Here is a 27462-nt window from a genome sequence, read left to right on the forward strand (position 1 = left end):
TAAGAATCAGAAAATTTGGCAAATCCAGCCCCATATTCCCATGTAAAAGGAGTCACAGGGTAATGTTAACTGGCTCCACTGAGAGGAAAGACCAAAGAAGCCTATGTGCCCATGGAGGCTGACTGCAAGTTCCCAGCATGATGTCCTGAGCTGAGACAGGCACCTCCCCATGAGCTGGCTCTGACAAGAGAATGACTGGAGCTGGGTTGTGGCTGCCTCCTGAAAGGGGGCAAAGAGCCCTGTGTTCTGCAGGATTCCCCTGCTCTCTACAGTCTGACGCGTGGCCACTTCCCACCCTAGGCACCAGTCTGCCCTCCTACTTCCTTTGTCCAAAGAACTCCAGATCAAAGCTGGTGGCAGTACCAGGGATACAATCCCCAGACCACACACAAAAATCATTGTTTACTCTGAATGTACCTATTACAGGAGGGACATGAAGGAGCCAGAGGTGGCAAAGGAGATAGTGACTCCCAACGTTGAGTTCAGAGGCCTATGCAACAGAGAAGGGTTGCGGTGCTGGGGATGATCCTGCTTGGGGGTGGGGAGGGCAGGGGGAGGGGGGAGGAGGGCGCAGGGGAGCGCAGGGTGGGGCGCAGGTAGTGATTTTCGAGAGGCAGGGAGGGAAAAGAAGGAGCATGCTGGGACACTGAAGATGGGTATCAAATGAAAAAAATAAGTACTTCATCCAACGATTCTTGACTCTGACATTTAAAACTGAATTCCAAACGACATTAAAGTAGCTCATTATATTTTTATGTGTATTAAAGCAAAGCATGGATTTCTAAAGACTGAGAAATATTGGTTTAAAGGAAACATAATAAATCACCCTCAAATGGCTGAAGAGCTATTTGGGAGAAGAATCTATTTCCAACATCCATTATGCTAATTAACAAGCCATTATTTTCACCAGTGGAGATCCATTTCTAACATTTATTATGCTAATTTGAGCTGATATAAAAGTACAAAAATAGCAGAGACATTTGTAGTAGCTGTCTCTGGAGGGGAGCCCTTCTGATTATATGCCAGGTGCTTACCCTGGGAGGCAAACTTTGATTAAAGCAGGTGACCACACCTAGAGTGTCTTAAGTTAGCACAGAAATACTCTCCCACCTTACTTAGGCTTCATGGACTTTTTTTTAAAGTAAAATAAACTTCTAGGAGATGACATTTTCAATGCCACTGTTCACAAAAGGGGAAATAACTGAAAGCACAAAGCATATTATTAATGACTCCAACCTTTAGAAAGGGCAGTAAAAACAGTCCTTAATTTCAAAAATCCAAAAGAGGCTTGGGAACATGGAGTCAGAGAAGGAGGCAAGCTCCCCCAAGACCTCGTGCCTCCTTCCCCTAGAGTCCGCTGCACTCCTCAGGAACAGAGGACACGTCTTTGGCAATCACAGCATGACTACACATGAAGGCACTGAGAGAAGGGTTACAATTTTTTTTTTTTTTTAACACTTTAATCTTGATTTAGGCATCCAACTTTTTCAGGCTTAATTTTTTTTCTTTGACATCTCCCACCCAGCCTACTAGAAAAGTTCCTGTTACAACCATCAAATGAAAATGTTTCACCAACTATTAATTACTATCAAGTGGAATATAGTACTCCTTTCAATTTGTACATTATTAATAGTAATAATGATAATCATAATGAGTCGTGTTTGCTAGTGTAAAATAAATTAATTCCTTAGAGATGAGCCTTTCACTACAGTGGTTACTTTATTACCAACAGATGTTTATTAAATGCCAACCATATGTATGAAATGGTACAAGCTTGGAATACAAAGCAGTATGGAACAGGATCCTGGCCTTGAGCAAGTCTAGGATCTAACAGACTCACAGGACCTGAGGTCAGCCAGTGTGGCCACCCACCCCCCAACCAAGTCTTTCCTACAATGACTCTGAACAGTGGTTATCACATCTCGACTTGAACTACTTTGGCAATAAGGGATCTGTTCTTCTGGGAGGCCACCCATCCCCATCAGAGCATCTTAACTGAGAGAGATTTACCAGAAAAGGCGGCTCCATAGAAAGAGCTCTGTGGCTGCGAGCATCTGAGCCACGGACATACATGGCAGAGTCCCTGCGGCTCCTGAATAACAAGCCACCACCCCTCCTCTCATTTGGCTGATTGCAGCTACTTAATACTCAAGAAATGCTATTTCACTGGTTGGGAAACATCTTCCAAAGAAAAACCTCTTGGCTAACTTATTAGTGGAGGTAGGCTTTACAGAAGTTGTGTGTGTGTGTGTGTGTGTGTGTGTGCGCGCGCATTTATGCATTCACTCAGCAACCCAGTCTTCAATGAGAAGGCAGACAGCAGAGAAATTATGGGCGTGGGCTTCAGAGTCGCACTGCCTGACTTCAAATCTCAGCACAGCCACTACCAGCTGTGGATCCGAATTGATTAGTATAACAAATTACTATAATTAGTATCCAAATCATTTAAACTCTATAAGCCTCAGTTCCCTTATCTATAAAATGGAACTAATCAGAATACCTACTTAATAGGGTTTTTGTGAGAACTAAATGAGATAATACAGTGATTAAACTGAAGTCCATAGACAAAGCTCAGAAGTCTGTGAGGAATTTTAACTTGTGTTGTTATATTAATGAGATCTTTAAAAATCTGACATAAGCAGGAACAAATGGCTCACTCAGTCAAGAGAGCATGTGACTCTTGTTCTCCGGGTAGTGAGTTTGAGCCCCATGTGGGCCACAGAGCTTACTTCCAAAAAGGAAAATCTGGGGGAAAAAAATCAGACATTTACTGTACAACCAGGTACTGGCACATGATTTCAGGGACTCTCTGCATTTCTTCCTGGCCTAATGAGAAAAGGATAGAAATAAGCCTAATATGAAATCCAAACAGGCCCTAAAAGAAGGCCAACTTATGTCACCACCATCTGTACAATGGAGTATTTTAGAAGAATCTGCAAAGATCAACACGGGGAAGAACCTGTGTCAAAGGGCACTTTTGCAGTACAGGCACCTGACACTGAAGAATCAAACCCAGCATGGAAGCAGGACCACACTGGAGAAACAGGCTTTAGCTGGAGCAGATTACTATTCACCATATCACGGCTAACTTTTATGGCTGCATTTAAATTATAAATTCATATTCTGGTTAAAAGTTGCTAAAGTGCTATATGCATAAAGATTTTATGCCTAGTTTTATGCTTATATATATTCAAGTAACATTTTAATAAGGATAACCATATTGTGATTATGCAAGAGAATGTTCTCATGTGTAGGAAATACATAACTGAAGTACCTAGGAGTACAGAGGCATGATATCTCCTGCTCTCAAGTGTTTCAGGAAAAAAGAAATATATATATATATATATATGTATATATATATATATATATACACATATATCTATATATATGCCGATATATATATATACACACACATATTTATACAAATATATGCACATATATATGAGAGAGAGAGAAAGATAGAGGAAATGGGACAAAATATAAACCACTGGTGCATTTGGTGGGAGAACATATGATAGCCAAGGAATTTTAGAGCATCTCACACTTAGGTGGACCTAGCCCCTCCTTCTTCAAGATTCAGATCCAGAATTGCCCACAGTATCATTAACTCAGTATCACAGTACCATTAACTCAGCTGGGAGAAGGGATCCAACAACAGAATCACCTGGTAAGGCATTTTCAGAATGCTTACAAACACTCCTTCCTCCTCACTTTGGAAATCACTGCCACAACAAGCCACTGTCATGAATGGAAATACACAGTATCCCTCTTGGGTGTTTTAAGCTATGAAGAATAAAAATCACTAATGCAATGATCAAAGCCATCAAATTAGGCTACAGATGATCAGATGGCTGTCCTCTCAATTAAGGTCTACTAGGCAATCTCAACACAGCCATGGTTCAGCTAGGAGGACACTTCAGGGAACAAGATGGAACTAAATAAATTTAAGCAAAGGAGAATGACCATTTTCCCCTCTAAAATTTGGAAACAACAGAGCCTGAAAGAGGGAGGAACTGCCTCTAATGGAATAGTCACGTTTGCTCACAAGTGGCGTGCCAAGTCCTCCAGTACTCTTGAAAGAGAATCTGATGATGTCACTCCTGTCTAGTCACCAATCTATTCCAGCATGTCTGAATACCAGAGTATTCAGACGTGCTCATGATATCTTCATGACCCATGTGTTAGTCAGGTCTTCCCAGTACATTAAGGGAGGAGCCAGCAGCAAGCTTATCCAACAAAAGAGATATAACCGAATCATGTTCTTTCAAGTGCAGGCCCGAATTCATCAGTGGATCCTAAAGTCTATTTAATGAGTCATGACCCCACTCTCCTTTAAATAAAGTAAAATATAAAGAACAAAACAGGCATCTCACCATGCAAATCAGGGTAATCTTTGTTGCATGCAGCTTTTATATCATTTATATCAATATATCAATACAAGGGTCACAATGTTTTTGTACTATGTGCATTGGCAAAAATGTTTGAAAGCCACCCTAACAGATGCTGAGGAAAAACAGGAGACTAATAAACCTCAGTGTCTTAAGTCCTGTCCTCAAATTTTTTTCAATTTTGACTGCTAAAAAACAGACCTAGCAAAAGGTTGGGGTCTTCCCAGCACCAGCATTAATCACAACTGAAAGGAAAGATTCCTCCAGCACATGGAAAACGGGCAATCTCACGTTGTATTTTCATAAGTACCTTCCAGGATTACCCTGGATGCTGATTAAATCAATGTCTCATGAGCAGTGGAATAATTATTTTAAGTAAATGTACTCCTTCTAGGCCATCCAGATAAATGACTATTGTGTTACTACAAAACCACCATTTCACTATTGACTTCAGCTCTACAGTCCACCATTGAGATATTTCTTTTATTCTCTGCTAGTAGACATAATGAAGCCTTAAGGCTATCAGGTATTATAAACTCGAGTCCTAATAGCCACTGTTCTCTTCAAATGCTCAAACAATAACATCTTCAAAAATGCCTGAGTTTTCGGTTCTCTGTGAGCCAAAGAGAAGACAATCATTCAGGTCACCTACAGGAGTCAGGAAACTGATCTCAAGTAGTAGGACATTTTTCTGTTTGTAATAAGACACCTAAATCAGATTACATACACAAGACTTTCTTAAAGTGTTGAAGAGAATGTTAAGTGTAACAGCAATTTATAACAAAAGCTAAAATAGAATTAATCTGGGGCAGAGAAAGCTGATTCAGGCTGAACAAGACCAAATAGGTCTTAAGAAATCTACTAGAGAACTCTGAACTTAATGCTCAACTTTGCCTATAACCTGCATAAGTTTTCACATACTTCCATTACTAGATAACAAAAAATACAACAAATGCCTAGTTTTTTAACTCTGTGCTCTCATGGGTGGTGATCCACACACCACCACTGTAAATAAAAATGTTTCTAAAAATGGTGTCTACATGTTAATAATAATGATTAGACATCTTTGGACTTTTTTCCTCTCCTTTAAATATAAAAAAGGGGGGCACCTGGGTGGCTTAGTGGGTTAAGTCTCTGCCTTCAGCTCAGGTCATGACCTCTGGGTCCTGGGATCAAGCCCTGCATCGGGCTCTCTGCTCAGCAGGCAGCCTGCTCCCCCCCCCCTCTCTGCCTGCCTCTCTGCCTACTTGTGATCTCTCTCTCTCTGTCAAATAAATAAATAAAATATTTTTTAAAATAAATAAATAAATAAATATAAAAAAGGATCCTGAGAAACTGAAATTATTTCAGAGGGATTCCAGAATCATGACAGCCCATTCCTAAACCAATTGGAATCATGAGAGTCCAAAGAAGAATATTCCAGAATAAATTCTACTCTGTGTTCTTTCTGGCCTTGCATATGCATAGATCCTGACTCTGCAAATCACTAACTGCTGTGTTAAACACAGGAGGTAAGTAAGAATTCCTCTAGCCCTTGAAATTATCATTCTATTTTTATCACCAAGTATTCCCCGTCTTCCCCTATTATACATTTTACAGCTGCAAGAGTTAAGTTCATCAGCTCCATAAAGGCAGTGTCTGTCCAATCATTGCTCATTGAATTGGTCTCCAGCCTGAACACACTGCCCCTGAAGCTGGGTTCCAGGGCTGAACCTGAGAAAGTAGCACAAAAAAAGAAGAAACTTTTACTCTCTACCCCCAAGACACAAAGGGCTGTCCTGAGGTCATTACTTCTATTTTTTATTTGTATAAACACCATCTCGTTTTACTAATCCTAACTAAATGTGGGCATTATAAAACAAATATAAAATACTGTCTTATAAAGTATAAAAACTTCTAAAGTAACTACTTTCATACTTAATAAAGCTTGTAACTAGCTATTCAAGTCAATAACATGTATTGCAATCTTAGAGGCTTAAAGGAGTTTTTGTGGGTTAGATAAAAGCCTATAACCTGAGCTGCCTCTCCTTAGCTCAGTGTCTTTGGGAATGACACTTAACATCCCTGAGCTTCAATTTCCTTACAAGGGATAATTATACCACACCAAAGGGTAGTTATATCCTCGGAACAATCAAAAGCTAAGTAAATGTAAATTATGGAAGAGGTTGAAAAGAAAAAAAAACCTCTAATTGTTATCTCATCCAGTCACTAGTCTAAAGATAACTTTGCAGAGTGTTGGTAGTAAGAGAGGGTGGGAGGATACAGACACAGAGACAAATACAGAGATGAGAGTAAATCCTACCAGAAACCAACCAAGTGCCAAGAGAGCACAGAATGCGGCAGTTCCCATCAGAAGCTGAGAGCTAACACAAGCACCATCCATGCAATACCTCCTTGAATCCTCACAAATACCTTCTAAAGCGTTGCCATTTCATGTTACTAATGAGGAAACTGAGGCTCAGAAAACCAAAAGTCTTAGCCCATGAAAAGGCAGAGCTTACATTTTAAAGACAAGCACCTTTCAGCCTGCCAATTCATAGTGCACTAAGCTCAAAAGCAATTCATCTTTAAGAACTTATAATGTATATTGGGACACCTGGGTGGCTCAGTGGGTTAAGCCGCTGCCTTCAGCTCAGGTCATGATCTCAGGGTCCCGGGATCGAGTCCCACATCAGGATCTCTGCTCAACAGGGAGCCTGCTTCCTCCTCCCTCTCTCTCTGCCTGCCTCTCTGCCTACTTGTGATCTCTGTCTGTCAAATAAATAAATAAAATCTTTAAAAAAAAAAAAAAAGAATTTATAATGTATAAAAGCCCAACCTCAGATATTTCTTTTGTTATTAGCATTTTATTGTTTAGGAAAAGAACACTTAACTTTGTTCCCGGTCATTCTCACAAATATTGTTCAGGAAGCAATTTTAACATTGAACAAGAACGTTTAAAAACAAATTAACCGGGATGCCTGGGTGGCTCAGTGGGTAGCCTCTGCCTTCAGCTCAGGGCATGATCCCAGAGTCCTGGGATCGAGCCCCACATCGGGATCTCTGCTCCACGGGGAGCCTGCTTCCTCCTCTCTCTCTCTCTGCCTACTTCTCTGCCTACTTGTGATCTCTGTCAAATAGATAAATAAAATATTTTTTTTAAATAACATAAATATAACTTAGGGTGAGCAGGAAAACCACTTTAACGCATTGTGGTGTTATCTCATGGAGGACCATGTCAAGTTCTCTTTCCTTTTCGTCTGTCCTCCACCACATTAGTGAATTTTTCCCCAATATTTGCTCTTTCTCACTGATACAAATGGAATTTTCAAGACTGTTTTCCATTATATGCATTGCATATTCCTATGACAGGAATGATCTTGATTTTTTTCCATCTCTAATTCTCTCCTGGTCAACTAGTCTGTCAAGCAACATACATTTATCTAAACTTCCAGAGACACTTAAGGACTATCTCCACTCAAGAGGCAGGAAGCCAGAAAGGCCAAAAATTCCTAGAGTTAATCCTTAGAGCTCCAGCATCCAAAGATGACATTTATAAAACATCCCTAGCATTTGAAAATAAAAATGAGGGTACTAAGCTGTTATCCCTGAAGAAAACAACCAAAATGAACTGCATGGAGAAACACATGAGTCTATTAAAATGCGGGAGACAAGAGGCTACAGGTAAAAAGCACTTTAATACAGTTTCTGACTTACGTTTCTCATCATCAGCGTGCACCAGAGATGCTGCCCTTGACAAAACATCCAATGGTGTCTCCATTCCTGGTTGGAGCCTAGAAGGTAAAAAAGAGAATAAAAAACTTAAAGAGAATTCAAACGACTCATTTAGAATTGCGGTAGTTAACAATTAGAAGGATTCCCCCACCACATGCAAATCAAGGGTCAGAGGATGAAATTCTTCCCAGTCTGAAGAAATTCAGTGGATTTGGTCCAGCACAGCTAGAGCAAAGGGTTAAATTCCACTCTGTCTACTAAGCTCAACCTTGCTGATTCCAGGAAGCAGTTGGTTTTAGAGCTAAAAGGGATATTGTGAATATTCATGCCCATGTTATTTGCGCTTATAAACCTTTATGCGTGTGCTTAATAACATGCCCATACAGACATACCTAGTAAAAAACAGCTTCAGAACAAAAGCTGCTCTATGAATGTAGTATTACTACCAGTCTGAGATTTTGTTGTGGTGATGTGTGTTGTTGGTTTACTAGTTTTAACAAAAATTACTAAGACTGAACAGTTCTGTTCATTCACCTCCTTAGCGGAGACTCTGCATGACCGTATCACTATATATTCGATGTACTCATGAAAGGTCTGTGAATTCCAATGCAACTGGTATTTTCCATTCCAATAGGAATCTTGGTTTTTAAATATCATGTTATGGGGGCGCCTGGGTAGCTCAGTTGGTTGAATATCCGACTCTTGTGTTTCAGCTTGGGTCATGATCTCAGGGTTGTGAGATCAAGCCCTATGTTGGGTTCCATGCTGGGTGTGGAGCCTACTTGGGATTCTCTCTTTCACTCTGCCTCTCTCCCTCCAAAATAAATAAAATGCTTTAAAAAATAAATAAAATACCATATTTGTATGGTACTTCCTATCACCACAACCCATCACCAATTTACCTAGTGCTGTGTTTTTTAATAAGCCTAGGTTTTACTTTAAATTTTGTTTTCTTAAATTACAGCATACATATAAAAGCAAAGACTGCAAAAGATTCAAAGATGGTGAAAAACCTAGAAAATCAGGCCCTTTGCCCAATTTTCCTTTTCTGGGTTATTTAAACAAGTACACATGCACACACACACATGAACACACAAACACAGGCACACACAATTATTGGGAAAATAGGCACACCCTATTAGTGCAACTTAAGTACACCCTTTTAAAGGCACTGAGTACTGACTGTATATGTGTCAGTTACAAGACATAGCAGATCAGCTTGCTTTGTTAATATCATATTTCAGGTCTCCAAAGAAACATTAAGTCTTGCCCGGCAATGCAACTTCATTTAATAAACATTAACTATCTACAAGGTGCTAAGGCAGGAAAATAATAAAAGGCCAGTAGTTATTTTCAAAGAGTTTCCAATCTGTACAACAGACAGGCCTACAAGAATCTAGTTTAAGTATCTTCCAAAGTGTTTTGCACTATATGTTCTATTTTATAAGAAAAAAAAATTTTTAGAAGTTTGGGAAATGCTGAAGTAAACCAAATTAAGCTGCTTATTTTCCTTCCTGTGCTTCAAATATGTTGCTATGCCTTCCTTCTGCATGAGGCTTAGGCAGTAGGGATAGTAGCTCTCTACATATGAAATCCCTTGGGTGCCTGGCTGCCTTAGTCAGTAGAGCCTGTCACTCTCAACCTCATGGTCTCAACACAGGCATGGAGAGAAAGGAAAGGAAAGGAGAGGGGAAGGAAAACGGAAAGGAAAGGAAAGAGGAAAGAAAAGGAAAAGGAATGAAATCTCTTAAATTGCACCATTCTTTTTTTTTTTTTTTCATTATTTTTACTAACATATAATGTATTATTTGCCCCAGAGGTACAGGTCTGTGAATCATCACTCTTAAACAATTCGCAGCACTCACCATAGCACATACACTTCCCGATGTCCATAACCCAACCATCTTATCCCTACCACCACCCCCCAGCAACCCTCAGTTTGTTTTGTGAGATTAAGAGTCTCTTACGGTTTGTTTCCCTCCCAATTCCATCTTGTTTCATTTTTTCCTTTCCTACCCAATACGACCCCTTGTCCTGCCTCTCAAATTCCTCATATCAGGGAAATCATATAGTAACTGTCTTTCTCTGATAGACTTATTCGCTCAGCACAATACCCTCTAATTCCATCCACACTGTTGCAAATGTGGATGCAAAAGATTTTATTTCTTTTGATGGCTCAAACTGCACTGTTCCTACTGGGAACACTTAGGAAAATAATGGATTAAGGGAAGACATGTTAAGTACCAAAACAGTGGTATAAACAAAGCCCTTTAGAAATAAGGAAATAAAGATGAAAAAAAATACAAATGAATTCTGAAAGACTTTGTGGAGAAAACAGAACTAAGAGCCTCTGAAGTATGGATATATAAGTTCTTCCAAAGAAGAACAAAAGAAGAATCTATTCAGGAACAAGTTGCCCCGATTGGCTAGAAAAAAAAAAAAAGAGTAAAACAAGGACAGGAAGTAAGAGACAGGGATGGGATGGGAGTTCTGACTGGGGCCACACTGTGGACAGACTGAGACTTGGGTTTGTTCCTGTGTGCGTTAAGGAGCCACTGAAATCTCTGAGCAGAGAACTAGCTTGGCCGTTGATAATGAAAATTATCCTGGTAGCATCACGTAGTCCCATTCTATGGAACGGGAAGCCAAAGGCAAGGTAAACAATTGGAAAGATACAGCTATGCAGCATTACAGGAGCTGTGGGGACAGGAGAACACTGGAGACAGACTGACAGGTCTGGAAATATGAGCAGACAAAGACAAAACTTGAGAGTCGCTCCAATGTGAAACCGAGAAAACAAAGTCAGAGCCAGCAAATAGTTTGGAGGTTGCACGGGGAGGGGGAAGGGGATAGGTGAAGGGGGTTGGAAAATAAATAAATCGCAATACCAGAAATGGGGCAGTGGGGGGCAGGGGAAGATGTAAGTGGAAAGTCAAAGCCGGCTGTCAGTGAGGGCAGCAATGTCATCAACCACAGTTCATGTCTTTTTTTTTTTTCCAGAGACAAGGGAACATGAATAAAATCAGAAGGAAAAAAAATGACATTCACATTCCTAATCTTCTTGGTAAAATAGAAAAGATCATCTCTTGAGAGTAAGGCCTTTTGAACTTGTTCAAAGGTAAAGAAAGCAAATAGTTTGAACAGAAGGACAGGAAAAGGTTTGCTCAGCTCTCAAGAACTCAGTTATATTCTCTTCATCTAAGTCAGTTTCCTATTCAAGCAAGAATTGGACTTAAAGTCTTTTATTCTGATTAAGTTAATGATGATAAACATTCTACTCCAGAATACAGTATTTAGACTCAAATTCCTTAATTTCCTGGTGAAGCTGAAGGACAAAGCTTGTGAAGGACACACCCATCCCAATCACACAGTCTTAACTCTCCTCTCACCTGGTGAAAATTCTAACCTCAAACAGATACACGTTAACATATCCCTTAAGTTACGAAAATTATACACCTAAGTGTTACGCACAGAAGCAAAATACCAAAACATAGAAACATCAAATACGCAAAGAAGTAGATGCAGAATTCTAGCATCATAGGACATTACATATTTAAGTTTACTCAGATACCATGAAATCCAAACCTCCAAGCAACTTAACGTTCAAAGCAGGCAGGTAAGGGATTAGGTGTTTAAGGTTCACCTACAAGGCACCTGCCATCTGCTGCAGCCTTACTTAATGAAACCAACCAATTTTTATTACACAATTATCCTGAGTTCAGGGAAGTACTCGGGAGAAGTAAAAGAGAAACAGAAGATACAATCTTTGCTTTCAAGGAGTTATGATCTTATTGGCGAACCTAAAGTATAAGGAATAGATTAACAGACAAATTTCTTTAAAGGAATGGAGTAACGAACAGACACATTTAAAAGAGAATAAAAGACAAGATATAGTTTAAGACCAGAATGTGTATTGTCTGATAAAAGAGAGATCAGAGTCAGCTGAAGAGTATACCTTGTGAACATTTACTCTTTGCTTCGAGCAGACATGTGTGTGCTTCAAAAAGCCACTTCAAAGATCTCCTTCCCTAATTTCTCTCCCTCAGGCTGTCATGCTCCTCCCTGACCTCTCTTACTCACCTGGCTCGCAGTGTAGGAGTATCTCCTGGGCGCAAGGACCCTGTCTTATCCTTACATGTACGGTCATGTTGGATCAAAAGCCTGAAGAAAGGTGCAGAGACAGGAATGAAAACCCAAGACAGGGAAACTGAGACCATTCTGGTCAGAACAGAGAGTCCCGGTTAAGAGAAGGAGAAGTGTGGGTGAGCGCGATGTGGGTGGCTGTAGGAACAAGCCAAAGGCTAGCTGGACAGGTTTACACTGAACATGGTAGGCAAGAGGCAGCTACTATTTAGTCTCTGAGCAGGCTGGTGATCTGATATTAACGAGAGATCCTTGTTTAGCAGTTCTGGAGAAGATGGTTTGACATGACAGAGTAAAGTGAGAGGTCAGTAGAACCAGATCAGTTAGGAGGCTTCGACAGGAACCAGGTGTGAGAGAAGGACAATAGGGCTGGTTCAATATATGCAGGTGGGAGATGAAGGCCAGCAACTATCTAGCCACAAAAGACCTAAGCAAATACAGGTGGAAGAAAACAGTAATAAAATAAATTTTTAAACCTTATGAAAATTTAAAAAAAAAAAAAAAAAAAAACCTTAAGGGTTTTACAGCTCTACAATATTCACAACGCAATTAAAAAAAAAAAAAAAAAAAAAAAACATGTTAGTAAAGTTGTGGGAGTTGGAGGGAGACAATGGTTACAGTGTTTGATGGAGGGTCACACCACACTGAGAGACAAGTTAGCATAGTGGTTATTTAAGAGGATGATCTTTAGACACCAAACCATCTGAGTTTGAACTGGGCTCAGCCACTTCCTATTTGTGTGTCCCTGGAAAATGACTTTACCTCTGTGGGTCTGTTTCTTCGTCTGTAAAATGGGAATATGAATTCCTATTATCCTTCACAGGGTGTTATAAGAAGTGGATGGGCTTTATATGTATTAAAATAATCTTTGTCAAAAGTTTTGCAAACATATTAAATAAGCTGCAAATGATGATGGTAAATGTTTTGAAAAAGGGTGCTGACTACCACTTTACACGGCAACGTCTCTGAGATGAAGGAAAGTTGAGACCTCAAGGAGAGGAATTAGTCTTGCAAAGGGAGGCAGGTGGGAAGGAGACAAAGAGCATTTGCAAAACACCCAAGACAGACCCAAGCTGGGCTTGGATATTTGGAGGGAATGACCTCAGTTCAGGGAACACAAGGTGCCCACAAGGTGGGGCAAAGTAGTGACTGGTGGGGTATGACAAACTGAGACTTTATTCTCAGTGCAAGGCTGAATGGTCTTACACAGGGGAGAGGGACGCCTGGTTTATTATACATCCTTTATGAACCATAAATCATCTACTACCTTTTGCCAAAGATTACGCAGCATCCAGAAAATAAAGCCAAGTATATCCCAGTAGCACGTTCTCCTTTGTTCTCCTTTCCATGATGGTTTCCACTTTATAGTATCATGGTAACCAAAAATGCAATCACTTGAAATGCTCACACCTGAAACATAACATCATTCAAGTGAAAAGAAAGTGGTTTTGGAAAAAGACATCATGTGCACCTGTGAAGGTGTTCTACCCTCTTGCAACTCATTTCCAGTCTAGCCATTTACCTTTCCTGGGGATGACTGACAAATATGACCATAAGTCATCATAAACAGAACATACATTTTGTTTCATTTTGCAAGCAATGGTCTGTATTTTCTCTGCCAGCCCATATGCTTTACTTCAAGCTCCCTTATTGCCAAAACTAATAAAAAGCTTAAGGTGGAGAATAGAGAATAACAGATCAGTTCTAAAGCTACTGTAATGTAGGGACATTCAGTGCGAATGAAAAGCTCAGCTATAAATCTGAATGCCATTATTTTGGACTTCCACAAAGAACTGTCCCTTTTTGATCAACAAGAGGACAAAAGCACCTATCTTGGAAATAGAATCACAGGGTGTATTCGATTTTTTTTTTCCAGGCAAGAGAACAGAATTTCAAGACATGTTACAGAAATGTTCTAAGGAGATTTCCCAAGTGAAAGCTACAGCACCAGGCCTGCCTCACTCCGTGGCTCTGCCAGGAAGTGGCCTGACTACATATTAATTTGGGGAAGACTAGGAAAACATTGAGCAACCACCCTAGCAAGGGCGGGAAACCAGTGGGAGTGGGGAGAAGCACATTCAAACTGATGTTCCTGCCACACTGTCACTTGGCCAAAAAACACAAACAGGAAGACATCACTATCCTGAGATACTGATGACACCTCCAGCTTCCAGAAGCACGCTAATCAGGATCTCTAACTCCTGTTGGTCCTGCTCTATCCCTCTATCCCCTGCAATCAGGGCCACTTCCTGGGATAATCTAAACCAGCCTCAGCTAATAAAGCACAACTGGAGGGCAAGTTTAGGAGTATGAACCCTCACACCATAGCAGGGGATTATGGCCCTTTGGCCATCAAGAATTTAGAGGCTTTCATTGTGTATCTCCTATTTCTATTAAAACTATATCCAAAACAAAACAAAACAAACTATACCCAGACCTTACAGAAGTAACATAAACGAAATATATATCACACTGTGGTCAATTTGGCCAGCTGTCCATCTCAGTGAGGAGGACAACTGAAATAAAATTTCAGACCAAATCATCACCAGGTTCTGGCAGCCACATGGAAGCATGACTTTGGGCACATCATACAGACAAGCATTACCCTCTTCACTGTTTTCTTCTCCATAGTGTGTCCAGCTGATGCCCCACTAACTTCTTGCAACACACATTCTTCCCATTAACACCCAATTCTCAACCATTCCTCTATGTTCTTGCTGAAAATATCTCGTTTGTGCGATCCTTTTTTTTTTTTTTTTCACACTTTACCATCTGTTAAATCAATGGAGCCAGGACTTGAGCCCTATTTTAACACTTTCACTTGTTCAGTCAACAACCACCACTTTGTTCTAGGCTTTGCTCTACAAGCCTAAGCCTGATTGTATGGGTCAGCCATTTAACCTCTCCAGGCCCAAGGTCCCTCACCTAAAGAAACTGGCAATAATGTTGCTCACTTCCTAAGTCACAAACTTGTCCTGTGGACTACATGATACAACGAAACTCCGGCCACCACATAAGGCTGTAAAGCACAGGCTTTTCCAAAACACACTCACGTAAATTATTTCACTGGATTCTCGCCGTAAGTTGGCCAAAGAGGATTATTACTATTCTTCTGCAGATGAAAAACCCAAGTGCCGAGAACGTAAGTGACTTCCTGAAGAAACTAAGACTAGAATCCAAGTCCCCTGACTCACCATCCGTGCTATTTTTACTACACTTAAGCTGATTTTCATAAAGACTTCTGGAGAAAAGCAGTTATTTATTTTTAGTTTTTTATTAAGCTATACCTCCCTTCCCAAAAAGAAACCCCTTCTATCATCAACCAAGGCAAGACTTCCAGTCTGTGTACCTCCCCTATAACTTGAGATACATCAGCCAATAACTTCACAGTTTCTAAAGCGAGGAAAGGGAAACCAACCCTCCCCTCTTACAAATGAGAAAACGGCGTATTTTACTTTCTTTGAGGAGAGACAGGCATGCAGTCTCAGGAATGGTAAGCAAGCCAGGTGGAAAAATGCTCGCAGTCAGCGGGTTCTGAGAGTGGAACTAGTGACCCTGGCCACCACCCGCTCCACAGCTACAGAGCAATTAAAGGGAAGCCCTCAAGGCTTCAGGCTCTGAAAACGACTTCAGTATTAGGAAGGACAGTTTCCACTTAGTCACACTCAAGAGAACCTGCTGTTGAGCTCCCATGGATAACTCTTATGGAACAGTGAATGATATTTTCAAATCTGCTCCTTATTTGTATTTCTCACAACTGTAAATTGTACACCACACTACTAAAGAGAGGCCAACCCTTACTCAAAACACTCTTCCAAGAGTCATACTGTCGGGATGCCTGGGTGGCTCAGTTGGTCTGCAGCTGCCTGCAGCTCAGGTCATGATCCCAGGGTCCTGGGACAGGGCTCTGGGTTGAGCTCCTTGCTCAGCGGGAAGCCTGCTTCTCCCTCTTCCTGCACTCCCCCTGTTCAGGCACATGCTCTCTGACAAACAAATAAACCTTTAAAAAAAAAAAAAAGAAGAAGAAGAAGAAAAAGTTATACTGCCAAAGAAAGCATGAACAGACGGATCCTCTGCCAGGCCTATGTTCCTCACCTGGGCATAGAGCTGGTATGTGTAACTGACCCCTACTGCCTAATGTACAGCACCCCACCAAGTACCGTGTCAGGGCCTGGCCAGCTTCCACTTACACCCGGTTCCTCACTTCTACTCATAGCCACTCCTGAAAATCTATTCCAAGGCCAAGTGTATTAAATCTGAACAATATGCCTAAACATTCTATGCTTATTTCCAGAGAACTGAAAATACATATGTATAAAATCCCTAGTTGGGCTTTTAGGTGCCTACCAATCTCAAACAGAAGCCCCAGAATAAGAGTCAGCTGATGGCAGTCCTTCCATCCTAGAAAACTAATAAAACCTGGCAAGCTGGGACAGTCTTATACCCTTTCATAATGATATAAGGCCCCTCCTATGAAAGCTCTGCAGGAGGCAGTCTACGGGTTGGGCAGCCATCCATCTCTGGTCCTCCAAAGTGGGATTCGTTAGATGGCGAAACAAGGTAAGCTCAGGTGTCTGCCATCAACTCGGCTATGCCTACTTCTGGTCTCCACCTCCCATCGTCTCAATAGAGACTGAGATCCCAGACAGCGGGGGCTGAGTAAAGGGTACCACTCTGGATGGAAACTCCTGAACCAATGCTCAACTCAACCACTTCAGGTTTTCCGATGCTAAAATGGCCCAAGGCTTGGCTCTATGGACCCCCTTGACCGCCCCTCCCCCGGGATATGATATTTAGTCGTCTTGATGACCCTGGCAACAGGAGCTGCCAAGCAGTGCTACCATGCAGAAACTAAATCCTCCGGTCCTATAATACAGTTTGGTATCAGTGTCAGCTCTACACCTGCACAGACAGTATGAAAGCTAAGTCATGTGCCAGTTGAGAGTCATGTATATAGCAAGCCCAATGTTGCACAACTAAACTTAGGTTACAGCATATTTCCTGACCTTTTATGTGAGACTGCCTGGTGCTGGTAAAAAATCCTCATTGCTGGCTGAAGTCTACTTATCTCCCCCAAAGGATCCCCCAGGAACTGTACGGGCCCACACTAACATGTGTCTAAGTAAAAAATAAAATAAAATTCAAGTCTGGATTTCTGAGCAGACTACCGATTCCCACCATTTTTTGACACTGCTGTCAGATAAAATGCAGTATCCTTGGGGCACCTGGGTGGCTCATATGCTGGCCTACAGCACAGCATATGAAATAAAGGAAACTGGCTGGGTTTTTTAATTTACTCTGGATATGCCTGTTCCAGCCATTTCTTTTATTTGGAAACTTAGAATTTCCTATTCACAAGTCCTAAGGTCCCCCCTTCCTCTCAGTCTGTTTTGGGGTTTCTTTTTGTTTGTTTGTTTGTTTAGTGGAGCCCAAAATGGGCTCAAACTCACAACTCTGAGATCAAGACCTAAGCTAAGATCAAGAGTTAGATCTTCAACACACTGAGCCACCCAGGCATCCTTCTCAGGGACCTTTTACCCCCAAGAATGAGAGACATGAATTTGCATCAAAGTCTAAGGTGGCATACGTCCCATAATATCTAAGTCTAACTGTCCACTGTTCCAAATCTCAACTCAGCCTATTAAAGCCTAGATAAAACCTTCTAACCCATGACACATTATACCATTAGGAAGCACTCTACTTATCAGCATCAGTATATATGCTCAATTCTCATCATTCACGCAGCCATGCTCTCTAAAGTCTTCAAGAACGCTGAATTACTGAACACTGAGCCACTGCTCCTAGGGGAAGCACATGGTTAGGTTCCTTTGAGCCACTGGTTACATTTTTGTCAACTGATCAACAAATCTTGCTTTTAGGTGTGTTTCTGTTTAAAGACACCTTATGTGATATCTATTACTGATTCATTCACATTGCGTTTATGGCCAACAGCACTATAATTCATGCCTGAATGAAGCTTATCTAATGCACATATTTTCACCATGTATTTTTTCTAAAAGGCACATCACAGCCTCCTTGCTCCTGGGATCACTATGCTGGGAGGGCCACTGTAAACACCAAAACCAACAAAAAGCCCCCAAAGGAGAAAAATATGGCACTAAATAGACCACAGGTAGGGAGTACAGTGTGAGAACTGAAACAAGAAGTCAGAGTAGTTTGCCTTGTCTGACCTCGCCTGAGAAGTGTGCACTTAGGTAGACTCGTATTTTTCACCACTCAGTGCATGTGCAGAGTGACAGAGAAAGTCTTGCAAGTTCAGCTTCAGGCTTCCAAATAAATTTTGGTAAGTAGATGAAGTAAGAAATCCAAGGAGGCACCATATCTGGTTATCAGACCTGAGGCATGAGACAATGCATTTTACAAGGTTTTCCTCCTTTGCAAAGCAACTGTCACACTGCGTCCCGGGTAGCAAGAATTTTTCTGGTTTCAGCACCTCCCACTTATGCTCTTGCTTTTCTTACCTTGGCAGTTTATACTCAATATTTGGCAGCCCATTTCTTTCTTCCTTCTCTTCTTTCTTTCTTTCTCTTTCTTTCCTTCCTTCTTTCTTTTGATCTTATTTATTTGTCAGGGAGAGAGAGAGAGAGAGAGGGCGCGCGCGCAAGCACAAGCAGTGGGAACAGAGGTGGAGGGAGAAGCAAGCTTCCCATAAGGAGCCCGATACGGAATTCAATTCCAGGACCCTGGGATCATCACCCAAGCCAAAGGCAGACTCTTAACTGACTGAGCCACCCAGACATCCCAGTGGCAATCCAATTTCTAAGCAGCTGTTGTTGCTGTAGTTGTTTTAACATGGTCAGAATCTAAATGGCTACAGACTGTTGGCAGCATTCCCTCTTCTCTCCTATTAGGCTCATATCGACTTCATTACCTTTAGTTTAGATGGCCTCCCTAAAACAATCACAAATGAGCTTCAGTTATGCACAAACTTAACACACAAATATTTTCTCTCACCAGGTTCTGCAAGAGCTTACCTAACACAGGCCAAACACCAGACTTGATATGTGTTAAGACTGCTACAGTGTCGAAATTGTAGTTACATTAAAATTTTCCCCAATGTATGTGAATTTTACCTCCTGAATTTACAACTCTTATTATTTTATGAAGTCACAGTTACTTTACTTATATTTCAGGAAGGCAAACTAGAACCTGCATGGCAAAACTACCCAGGAAAGATGCTGAGAAAAGACACAAAGTAAAATCTTCCTTGGGATTTGTTTTGGCAACCACCAAAGGTTCTCAACAAGGCTGACTCCATAAGCAGTTAAAAGGAATTTCCCCTTACAGCACTCTTGTCAAACAGAACATCTGAAAGTGAAAGTTTTGGTTTCATAATGATTATGTCTGTAAGAACGGTTAAACTCTTCAGGTAAACTCATAGTACTAAATCAGTTGGGGGAAGAGGCAACAACTATCATTAAGAAGCTCTCTCAAATCTTTAAAGGCTTCTATAATAACATAATACAAACTACTTTCAAAGCACATTATTCCCTCCAATTCCTGAACTTCTGTGATATGTTGGGAACAAATACTATTACCCTCTCACAGAAAGAAAATCAAATACAAAGGGTAAGTAGAAGTAACTTCTTCTGGTCACAAACTTAATAGGTGACAGAGATTGGAGTTAAAATCAAATCTCCAGAAATAAGCCAGAGCTGTTTTTACTACAACATTCACAGTTTTGGAATGTAGTCCATGGTTATTTATAGCAGAATTATCTTCTTAATTGTATTGTGTTTGGTCAACATAAAAATTAGTTTGCATTAGCTTCCAAATGGAAAGCAAAAGCAAGCTGCCCCAAACTGTGACAAAAACAGTGGCAGGGGAAATCAGCCTGGGATTAAACGTGCACGAAAATCAAATAACTATTTGAGGGGTTTACATCATTTCTACCATGAGGGAGATGATTTTCAGCCAGATGCAACAGGAAACACACAGAAGAAAAACAATCAACCAATCAACCAACACAAAATTGTGTCTTGAGTATAAGACAACAAACTTCTAAAGGAAAGTATTTCTAAATGCATTATTTAAAATTAAAGCATTGAGATTTAGAGACGATAAACAACTTGTTCCAAGTTCAAATCGTACCCCATAAGGCTGTACCCCTAAGCTCTCTTTCAACTACCCACGCTACTCCTCACAGTCATGCGCGGCAAGGAGGAAACAATGAACATTGCAAGTTAGTGGACTAGAGGAAAGAGTTAAAGTTTGGTATGCTAAAATGGTATGCCAAACGGACCTTCAAATACTAATAGAAAAGTATCGTTTCTTGGTTTTGTCTTTGAAAGTTCAGAGGAAACAAATGCAAGCCTTTGCCTTTATTCTTGGATTTAGAAAAAGATTAGCAAAATCTACAAATTGGAAGATAGTACCTTTCAAACAGAGGGAGCAACTAGCTGCGATAAAAGCTAGAAGTGGCCCCGGGGCTGCTGGTTCTTATTAACCACAAAGAAGGAAATACAACCAGCAAACATACAGCACCAATGATCAAAGTGAAACCGATTTTTTAAATCTCCAACATTAAATAGATGACTATATGCCAGTAAAGAGCAAAGAAACTAAGTTAATAGCCCCAGCAAGTACTGTCATCCTAACCTAAGACATTTCAATGCCTCAGTGTCAGGAATCAAAGGAGACTTTAAGCAAAACAAAAAAAAAAAAAAAAAAAAGGAAAAGACGTTTGCGTTTCGTTGAGGCCTGCACTCGGTGCTGGAAGAGTGTGCCGTTCTATTTTGGAGAGGGTCAGGGAGTATAGGAAGAGAAAAGAGAGACCCGTCCCAGCAGCCCATCCTCAGCCCCTTCCCTCAGTCCTGCACCCAGCCCTCCTTTGCCTCCGGTCAGGACCAAGCGTCTACAGGGCGCGCCGAGCCCCTTCCCAGCGCCGCGCCTCGCACTCCCAGGACGCCTTGCTCGCGGGATCCCCCAGGAGCCGGACCTCCCTCTAAGAGTCCCTGAGCTTCGGCTCCAACCCGGAGCCTCGAATTGCCCCGCGAAAACCAGCCGCCACCTCCCTCTAGGAGGACGTCCTCAGTCCTGCCCAAGTCAGCCCACCCGGAGTTCCCCCGCAGGCCAGCCCTCGCGGGCCGGGTCCTCCTGCACTCACCGCCGGGCGGCTCTGGGCTCGCCCGCCTTGAGCCGGCCGGGCCCCGTGGGGGGCAGCGGCGGGGTGGAGGCGTGACCGCCGGGCGCGCGGGGCGCACTCCGAGGGCGCGCCGACGCACAGGCGCGCTCGCGCCCGCGCTCCCGCACCGACTCCCCCTCCGCACACCCACACGCACACGCGGGCGGCGCGCGCCGAGCCGGGAGCCGGCGGACGCGAGCGCGGAAGCGCGAGGAATCCCTGGAATGAGGCACCGCCCGCCCTCAGCCGGGCACTGCCGGGCTCCGCCTGGCCCGCCAGACCACGCCCCCGGACACGCCCCTCCCACCGAGCAGGTGGGCGGCCGAGGCCAGGTGAGCGGGCAGGGAGGCGGGGGCGGGGCCTCGTGCAACGAGGAGAGGCGCGTTTCCCCTCCCCCGCCCGCCGCACGCCCGGCGGCGGCTCTCACCTACCCGGCGGGTGAGGACGCGCTCGGGCGGGGAACCGCCGCGGCGGGCCCGGAGCCGCGCTGAGCCCCAGGGAGGAGGCGCCAGGTCCCGAGGGTGCAAGGACCCGGCATCTCACACACATCTATGCCCCTCAAGGCCCAGCCGGTGGAACACCTTCAGTGTGAGTGTACACGCACAAACGAAGCTGTTGTGCGCGCCCAGGTGCCTGCTGCTGTGGGCCAGGCACGTTCCCCACACGCACACAGTGGGCCCACGCACCAATGGACAGAGTACACGTGACACCAACGTCCACGGCTGAGCCGTACTCCACACCCACTGGACCTGCCGCCCCTGCCCCGCCACGCGCGGCCGGCAAGTGCCAGAGCCTCTGAGCATGACCTGCAGCACCACGGCTGCCCTCGGCTTCACACCCGCACCCGTCCTCTTTTCGAGAAGCAGCCGCTGCCAGGGCGTCCAACCCCTCCGGGGACCGGCGCTCCCACCCGGCTCACCGCGGGACCTCAGCGCACACGGGTGCCTCCCGCACACCCCGGACTCCCAGCTCCCCGGGACTCCGACCTGGACCGCTGCCTCACTCTATCGTTAACCACACACCCAAGCCAGACTGCCCAGACAGGCCGGCGGCCACACGTACCTGCAAGTACAGGTCGCACTTGCTCGGGGAAGTGTGTGCTCAGGTGCCACTTCGATCAGAACGGCCGCTGCAGTCCCGGGCACTCAGAAGCGGCTCGGTTTCCTCCCATTACAGCATTTTACCTCCACCACTCACTTTCTCTCTCTCTCTCTCTCTCTCTCTCTCTCTCTCTCTCTGTCTCTCTCACACACACACACACACGCACTCACGCCCCAGGCGCCCAGCAGCGTCTTTCCTCCCCCTCCCTCGCCCGGAGGAGGAAGTCCTAGTAAATGAAAACAGTGTGGAAGGGAGGGAGCGGAGGAGGGAGGGAGGGAGGTGGGAGTGGAAAGAGCCCCTTCCAGCCGCTCACACAGCAGTGTTTGCTGTGTTTGGCAAACTCCAGGAGTCCACAACCCAGGCTGCTCTGAAATGTGCCCGGGGAGGGGCAGAGGGGAGGAGGTGAAACATTTCTAATTGGTGCAGGTTCTCATTGCTGCAGCAGCGTAGACATGTGACCACGAAAAGAAAAGCCCTGTCTTTAATTTTTTCCTGTCATTCTCTAGAGATTTGGGGGGAGGGGGGTTAGAGGGGGTGGAGGCCTGATACTCCGGTCTCCGGCAGCCCTTGCCCCATTGTTTTCTCGTACTGCCACAATTAAGAAAACATTTGCTTAACATATCCAGCCGCTAACTTCATAAAATAAATAGTCAGAGACTGGACTTCCTCTGGTTTGCTTTAAATGGCTTCGGGTTGCTCGCCTTCTGGCTGTTCTCAAACCTGGGTCGTTATTAGGAGCTCCTGCTACTATAGGGCTTTCCCTGGGAGAAGGCTCTGCTGAGAGGCAATAAAAAGAAATACCAGCTTACATTAATGCTGGGGCGGGGGCGGGGGGCGGTGTAGAAGAGGGGGTGCTTTGCCATTTTTAAACTCTTATGGCATCTGTGACCTAATCTGATCATATCAGATCACAACATATTACTTCATTTGATCTTAGCCCCCCACCCCTGGGTAGCAGGACAGGTATTAATAGTTCCATTTTACAGCCAGAGTAGATGTTCTCCCTAAAGCAGGTAGAGGTGTTGCCTGTACCAGAACATGGGTCTTAGGGCCCCTGGTGAAATATACTCTCCTCCAGGCCACACAGGACGACTGTAAATGGGAACCCAAGTGACAAGTCAACCCTAGCATAGCCGTCCCTGGTCTCTTGGTCCCCAGATTAAAATTCACAGATTAAATCTGGGAAGACTCCCAGTCTTCCCAAAGATATTTTTACTTAGACTCCATGTTACTTCATCACTAGTTTTAGACAAGGAGGGGAAAAAAACCACCCTGAAAAGATCATAAAGAGGAGGTTTTCATCCTGCCAAGTTAGGGCAGGGCATGAGGAAAGAATGAGGACTGCATGGGCAGATTTCAGGAAGTGTGGCAAGACAGAAAAAGGGCTTGGGATTTGGACAGACCTGGATTTGAATCCAAACTCTGTTTGTGTTTGTTATAGGATTTGGGGTATGTCATCAAGCTCAGGTTTCTCATCTGTAAAACAGATAATTCTTACCTTGAAGATCCATTGCAGGGACCAAGGATTACGCAGAATATTGAATGAATACTCACATCTTCCTCCTTCACTCTTCCTACCTTAAATCCAGTCCTGCTGTGGCACGTTATAAACAGACACCCACTTTAACATGGGGGGGATGGGAATATAATTTGCCCAGATAATGCAGATGAATAATGATAGCAATAATAATACAACTACACATTTATACAATGGCTTTGGGGTTTACAAAGTGTTCCCACATCATTATCTCATTTGATTTTTATGACAATTCTGCCATTTGTATGCTGCTAAATGATTTCCATTTGGGGTCAGTGTGAATGTCCTAAAGCTGCCTCTTTAATTTCCATCACTGCTCAGTGCAAACCTTACTCTGCAGATAAATCATGGGGACAGAAGGCCTTTTCTCATGGATGTGACCAGTCTTCGACCTTTCCAAGAATTAATCTCACTGCTTCCCTTACGTCAGCATTAGTGTGACTTTGCTCTAGCAACATCGAAGCATGGTTGTTTGAGCCTGGCTGTTTTAGTTGTGCAGAAGAAAGACACACTCAAGTTATCCTAAGAAAAAGGGGGTGTGCCTTCAAGATGTAGGTGGACCAGAACTGGAACATGTCAGATACATAGACTATTCACACAATGGGATATTAGCAGCCTAAACAAACAACGTATGCTAACACATAACAATAGGGATGAATCTTTTTTTTTTTAAAGACTTATTTATGTTAGAAAGAGAGAGAGTGTGTGCGCATGCACAAGTGGGAGGCGCAAAGAGAGAGGGAAAAAGAATCTCAAGCTGACTTCATGCTGAGCTGATTTCACAATCCTGAGATCAGCACCTGAGCCAAGTCTGTGGCTCAACCTACTGTGTCACCCAGGTACCCCAAAAGGGATGAGGGTTGACAATATTAGGTGAAAGAAGTTAAGTCCCACAGGATTACATACAGCATAATATCCTATTTGTAATGTTACAAATAAAATGAAAAAGAATTGTAGGAGAACATACACCTACAGTAACACTAATACAAAATAATAAGGGGATGATGACCAGAGGATTCAGAGTGGTAATTACCTAGGGAGGGGACTGCATTGGATGGGTGGGAGCGGTCACTGGTTAGATGGAGGTTATCGTCAAGCTCCACACTTTTGGATGGTGGATTCACAGGTTCACTATTAACAATAACCACTTAAATGATGGTGGCACAACAGTATGAATGCCTAAACCACACACTTAAAAATGGTTAAAATAGTAAATGTTGTGCTATGTGTATTTTACCATAATTTTTTAAAGGGGGGAAGGGCGCTTTAGGAAAAATACATTGGGCAACTTTCTAAAAACAAAACAAAAAAAACTTGCTGAAGTAGCTAACTGAAAAAACAAAGGTTGTACAGGGACCATTAATGAAAATGTGCTTCAAACCAAGGATTTTATAAATGTACCAGAAATTTTTTTTTTTTTTTTAAGTAAACTCTAGACCCAATGTGGGGCTTGAATTCAGGACCCTGAGATCAAGAGTTGCATGCTCTACCAACTGAACCAGCTGGGCACCCCAGAAATATTTTTAAAATATTTATTTATTTATTTTAGAGAGAAAGGGAAGGAGTGGGGGCATGCAGAGGGAAAGAATCCTCACACAGACTCCCCAGTGAGTGCAGAGCCCAAGGCAGGGCTCTATCTCAGGCCCCTGAGATCATGACCTGAGCCAAAATCCACAGTCAAACGTTTAACCAACTGAGCCACCCAGGTGCCCCCAGAATTTTTTTTTTTTAAAAGAAAGAAAGAAAATCCAGGAGGTAGGTGAGCAGAGGTTGAGAAAAAACAAAATTTGCCCTGAATTGATCATGGTTGAAACCAAGTGGTGGTTACAGGGGGTTTGTTATACTGTTCTGCCTGCTCTTGCCTGTGTTTGAAATTTTTATATTAAAATGTTAAAAAATTAAAAGGAAAAGAAAGTATGAAGGACCAAAAGAGACTCTGTGGACTATTACCCTTACTCCTGCACAGTCCACAGTATTATTGGCCAGTCCTCCTCTCCGTTTCTCTGGGCCCCTCCCTAGCTTAATTCCTTACCCCTCCACCAAGGAGCTCCCTGGTCACTACTGCTCCTCTTGGCTTTTGCTCCCCTGGTAATGGACTCCCTTTGTATCGTCATAGTTCACATTGTTCATGGAGACAATGTGATTCTTCTCTTCCTGCTTGTCCATAGAAAGGGCATCAGTCTGATCTACCTTGAAGTGGGGTGTCCATGAGGGTCTATGAGGGCCCGTGACATCAGGCACAGTCCAGGAGGAGAAAGGATAGGGCAAGGGAGAGTGGAAACTATGGGATATATAACAGCCGCCTGCAGCAAGACTCTGACCAATGCAACATGTTGAAAGGCCCTCAGTTGTTCAATCAAGTGAGAGTAAGTCCTTTGCTTTTCCATTTGCTCCTTACAATTTAAGCCTCTGCAATGACTCAGTATTGTAAAAACAGGGCTGCTGGTTTTTTTCCCACCACCAACTTCCAAATAAGTAGTTTATTTTCCAATATGTACTCTCATGTCATACTTCCAAGAGGGAAATTGGGGAAACACCAAGATGGCTGCCAATATGAAGTGCTCATAGTATGTAGAGACTCATTATTCTCTCAGTACATTAACCTGCTGAGGAAGAAATGTCCTTTTCTACCCCATGGCCCTTTGCTTATAATGTGCTCACAGGAATTTCTCCTGTTCTCCTCTTCACGCAAAATTGTTTTCACAAAGAGCGCTGAGGGAACAGAAGATATGGGTTCTCATTCAGAAGATGTGTGTTCTCTATGTGATGATGTGGGCCCATGAAAGTCATTTTACCCCTATGGGTCTAAGTCTCCACACCTGTGAAGAACTTAGATCAGATCAGATTTGGCAAAGAGGTGTCATCTTGAGCACCAGCCCTGTCTGGAGTCCTCTCTTAATAAGGACTCTAAGCCACAACTGAGGTTCAATGAAAACAGAAGTGTCATGATGGATTAGTAATGTCTGCTCTGGGCAGGGAATAGGAGCTAGTGTATTGATGTTTGGCATTTCCGATTAGAGGAGCTCCAAAAATTCCTTCTAGCTATAACTTCTCTTTTCTCATCAAGTGGGAACAGGTGAATTTCTACTTTTCCAGAGACCAAAGTAACCAGTGGAAAAACTCAAATGATCTTATTTCAGTGCAAGAATACAGAATGAGAAATTAATGAAAGTAATAATGATACCTAACATTTAACAAGCACTTGCTATGGTCTGGACACAGTTCTAAGTGCTTTATTTTTTTTTTTAAGATTTTATTTATTTATTTGACAGACAGAGATCACAAGTAGGCAGAGAGGCAGGCAGAGAGAGAGAGGGAAGCAGGCTCTCTGCCGAGGACCCTGAGATCATGACCCGAGCCAAAGGCAGAGGCCCAACCTACTGAGCCACCCAGGTGCCCCTGTTCTAAGTGCTTTAAAACAAATATCTGGTTTA

The 27462-nt window shown here is 43.0% G+C and overlaps 2 protein-coding genes across 4 annotated transcripts in view; one reads left to right on the forward strand and one right to left on the reverse strand.

Annotated features, from left to right (window-relative positions):
* Positions 1–22604, reverse strand: part of VGLL4 (vestigial like family member 4) — a 153564-nt gene extending 130960 nt beyond the window's left edge. The window contains exons 1-2 of one of the 3 annotated variants that reach the window (XM_059161755.1): positions 22453–22604; positions 8085–8161 (exon numbers count right to left, since the gene is read on the reverse strand). In XM_059161755.1, coding sequence (XP_059017738.1) covers positions 8085–8148 — 64 coding nt within the window. In that variant the 5' untranslated portion in view covers positions 8149–8161; positions 22453–22604. Of the gene's footprint in view, positions 1–8084; positions 8162–18727; positions 18822–21372; positions 21484–22452 lie in introns of those variants that run through there. The other 2 variants (XM_059161756.1, XM_059161757.1) reach the window with 2 other exon arrangements.
* LOC131825530 (small nuclear ribonucleoprotein-associated protein B'-like) lies at positions 16793–22455 on the forward strand. Its single transcript, XM_059165020.1, has 4 exons — positions 16793–16805; positions 19554–19635; positions 21287–21722; positions 21954–22455. Exons 1-4 carry the CDS (start codon positions 16793–16795, stop codon positions 22095–22097), a joined length of 675 nt encoding a protein of 224 aa, XP_059021003.1. The 3' UTR covers positions 22098–22455.
* Positions 22605–27462: the final 4858 nt, after the last annotated feature.

Source organism: Mustela lutreola, chromosome 2 (genome assembly GCF_030435805.1).
Source record: "Mustela lutreola isolate mMusLut2 chromosome 2, mMusLut2.pri, whole genome shotgun sequence".
Taxonomy (NCBI): Eukaryota; Metazoa; Chordata; class Mammalia; order Carnivora; family Mustelidae; genus Mustela; species Mustela lutreola.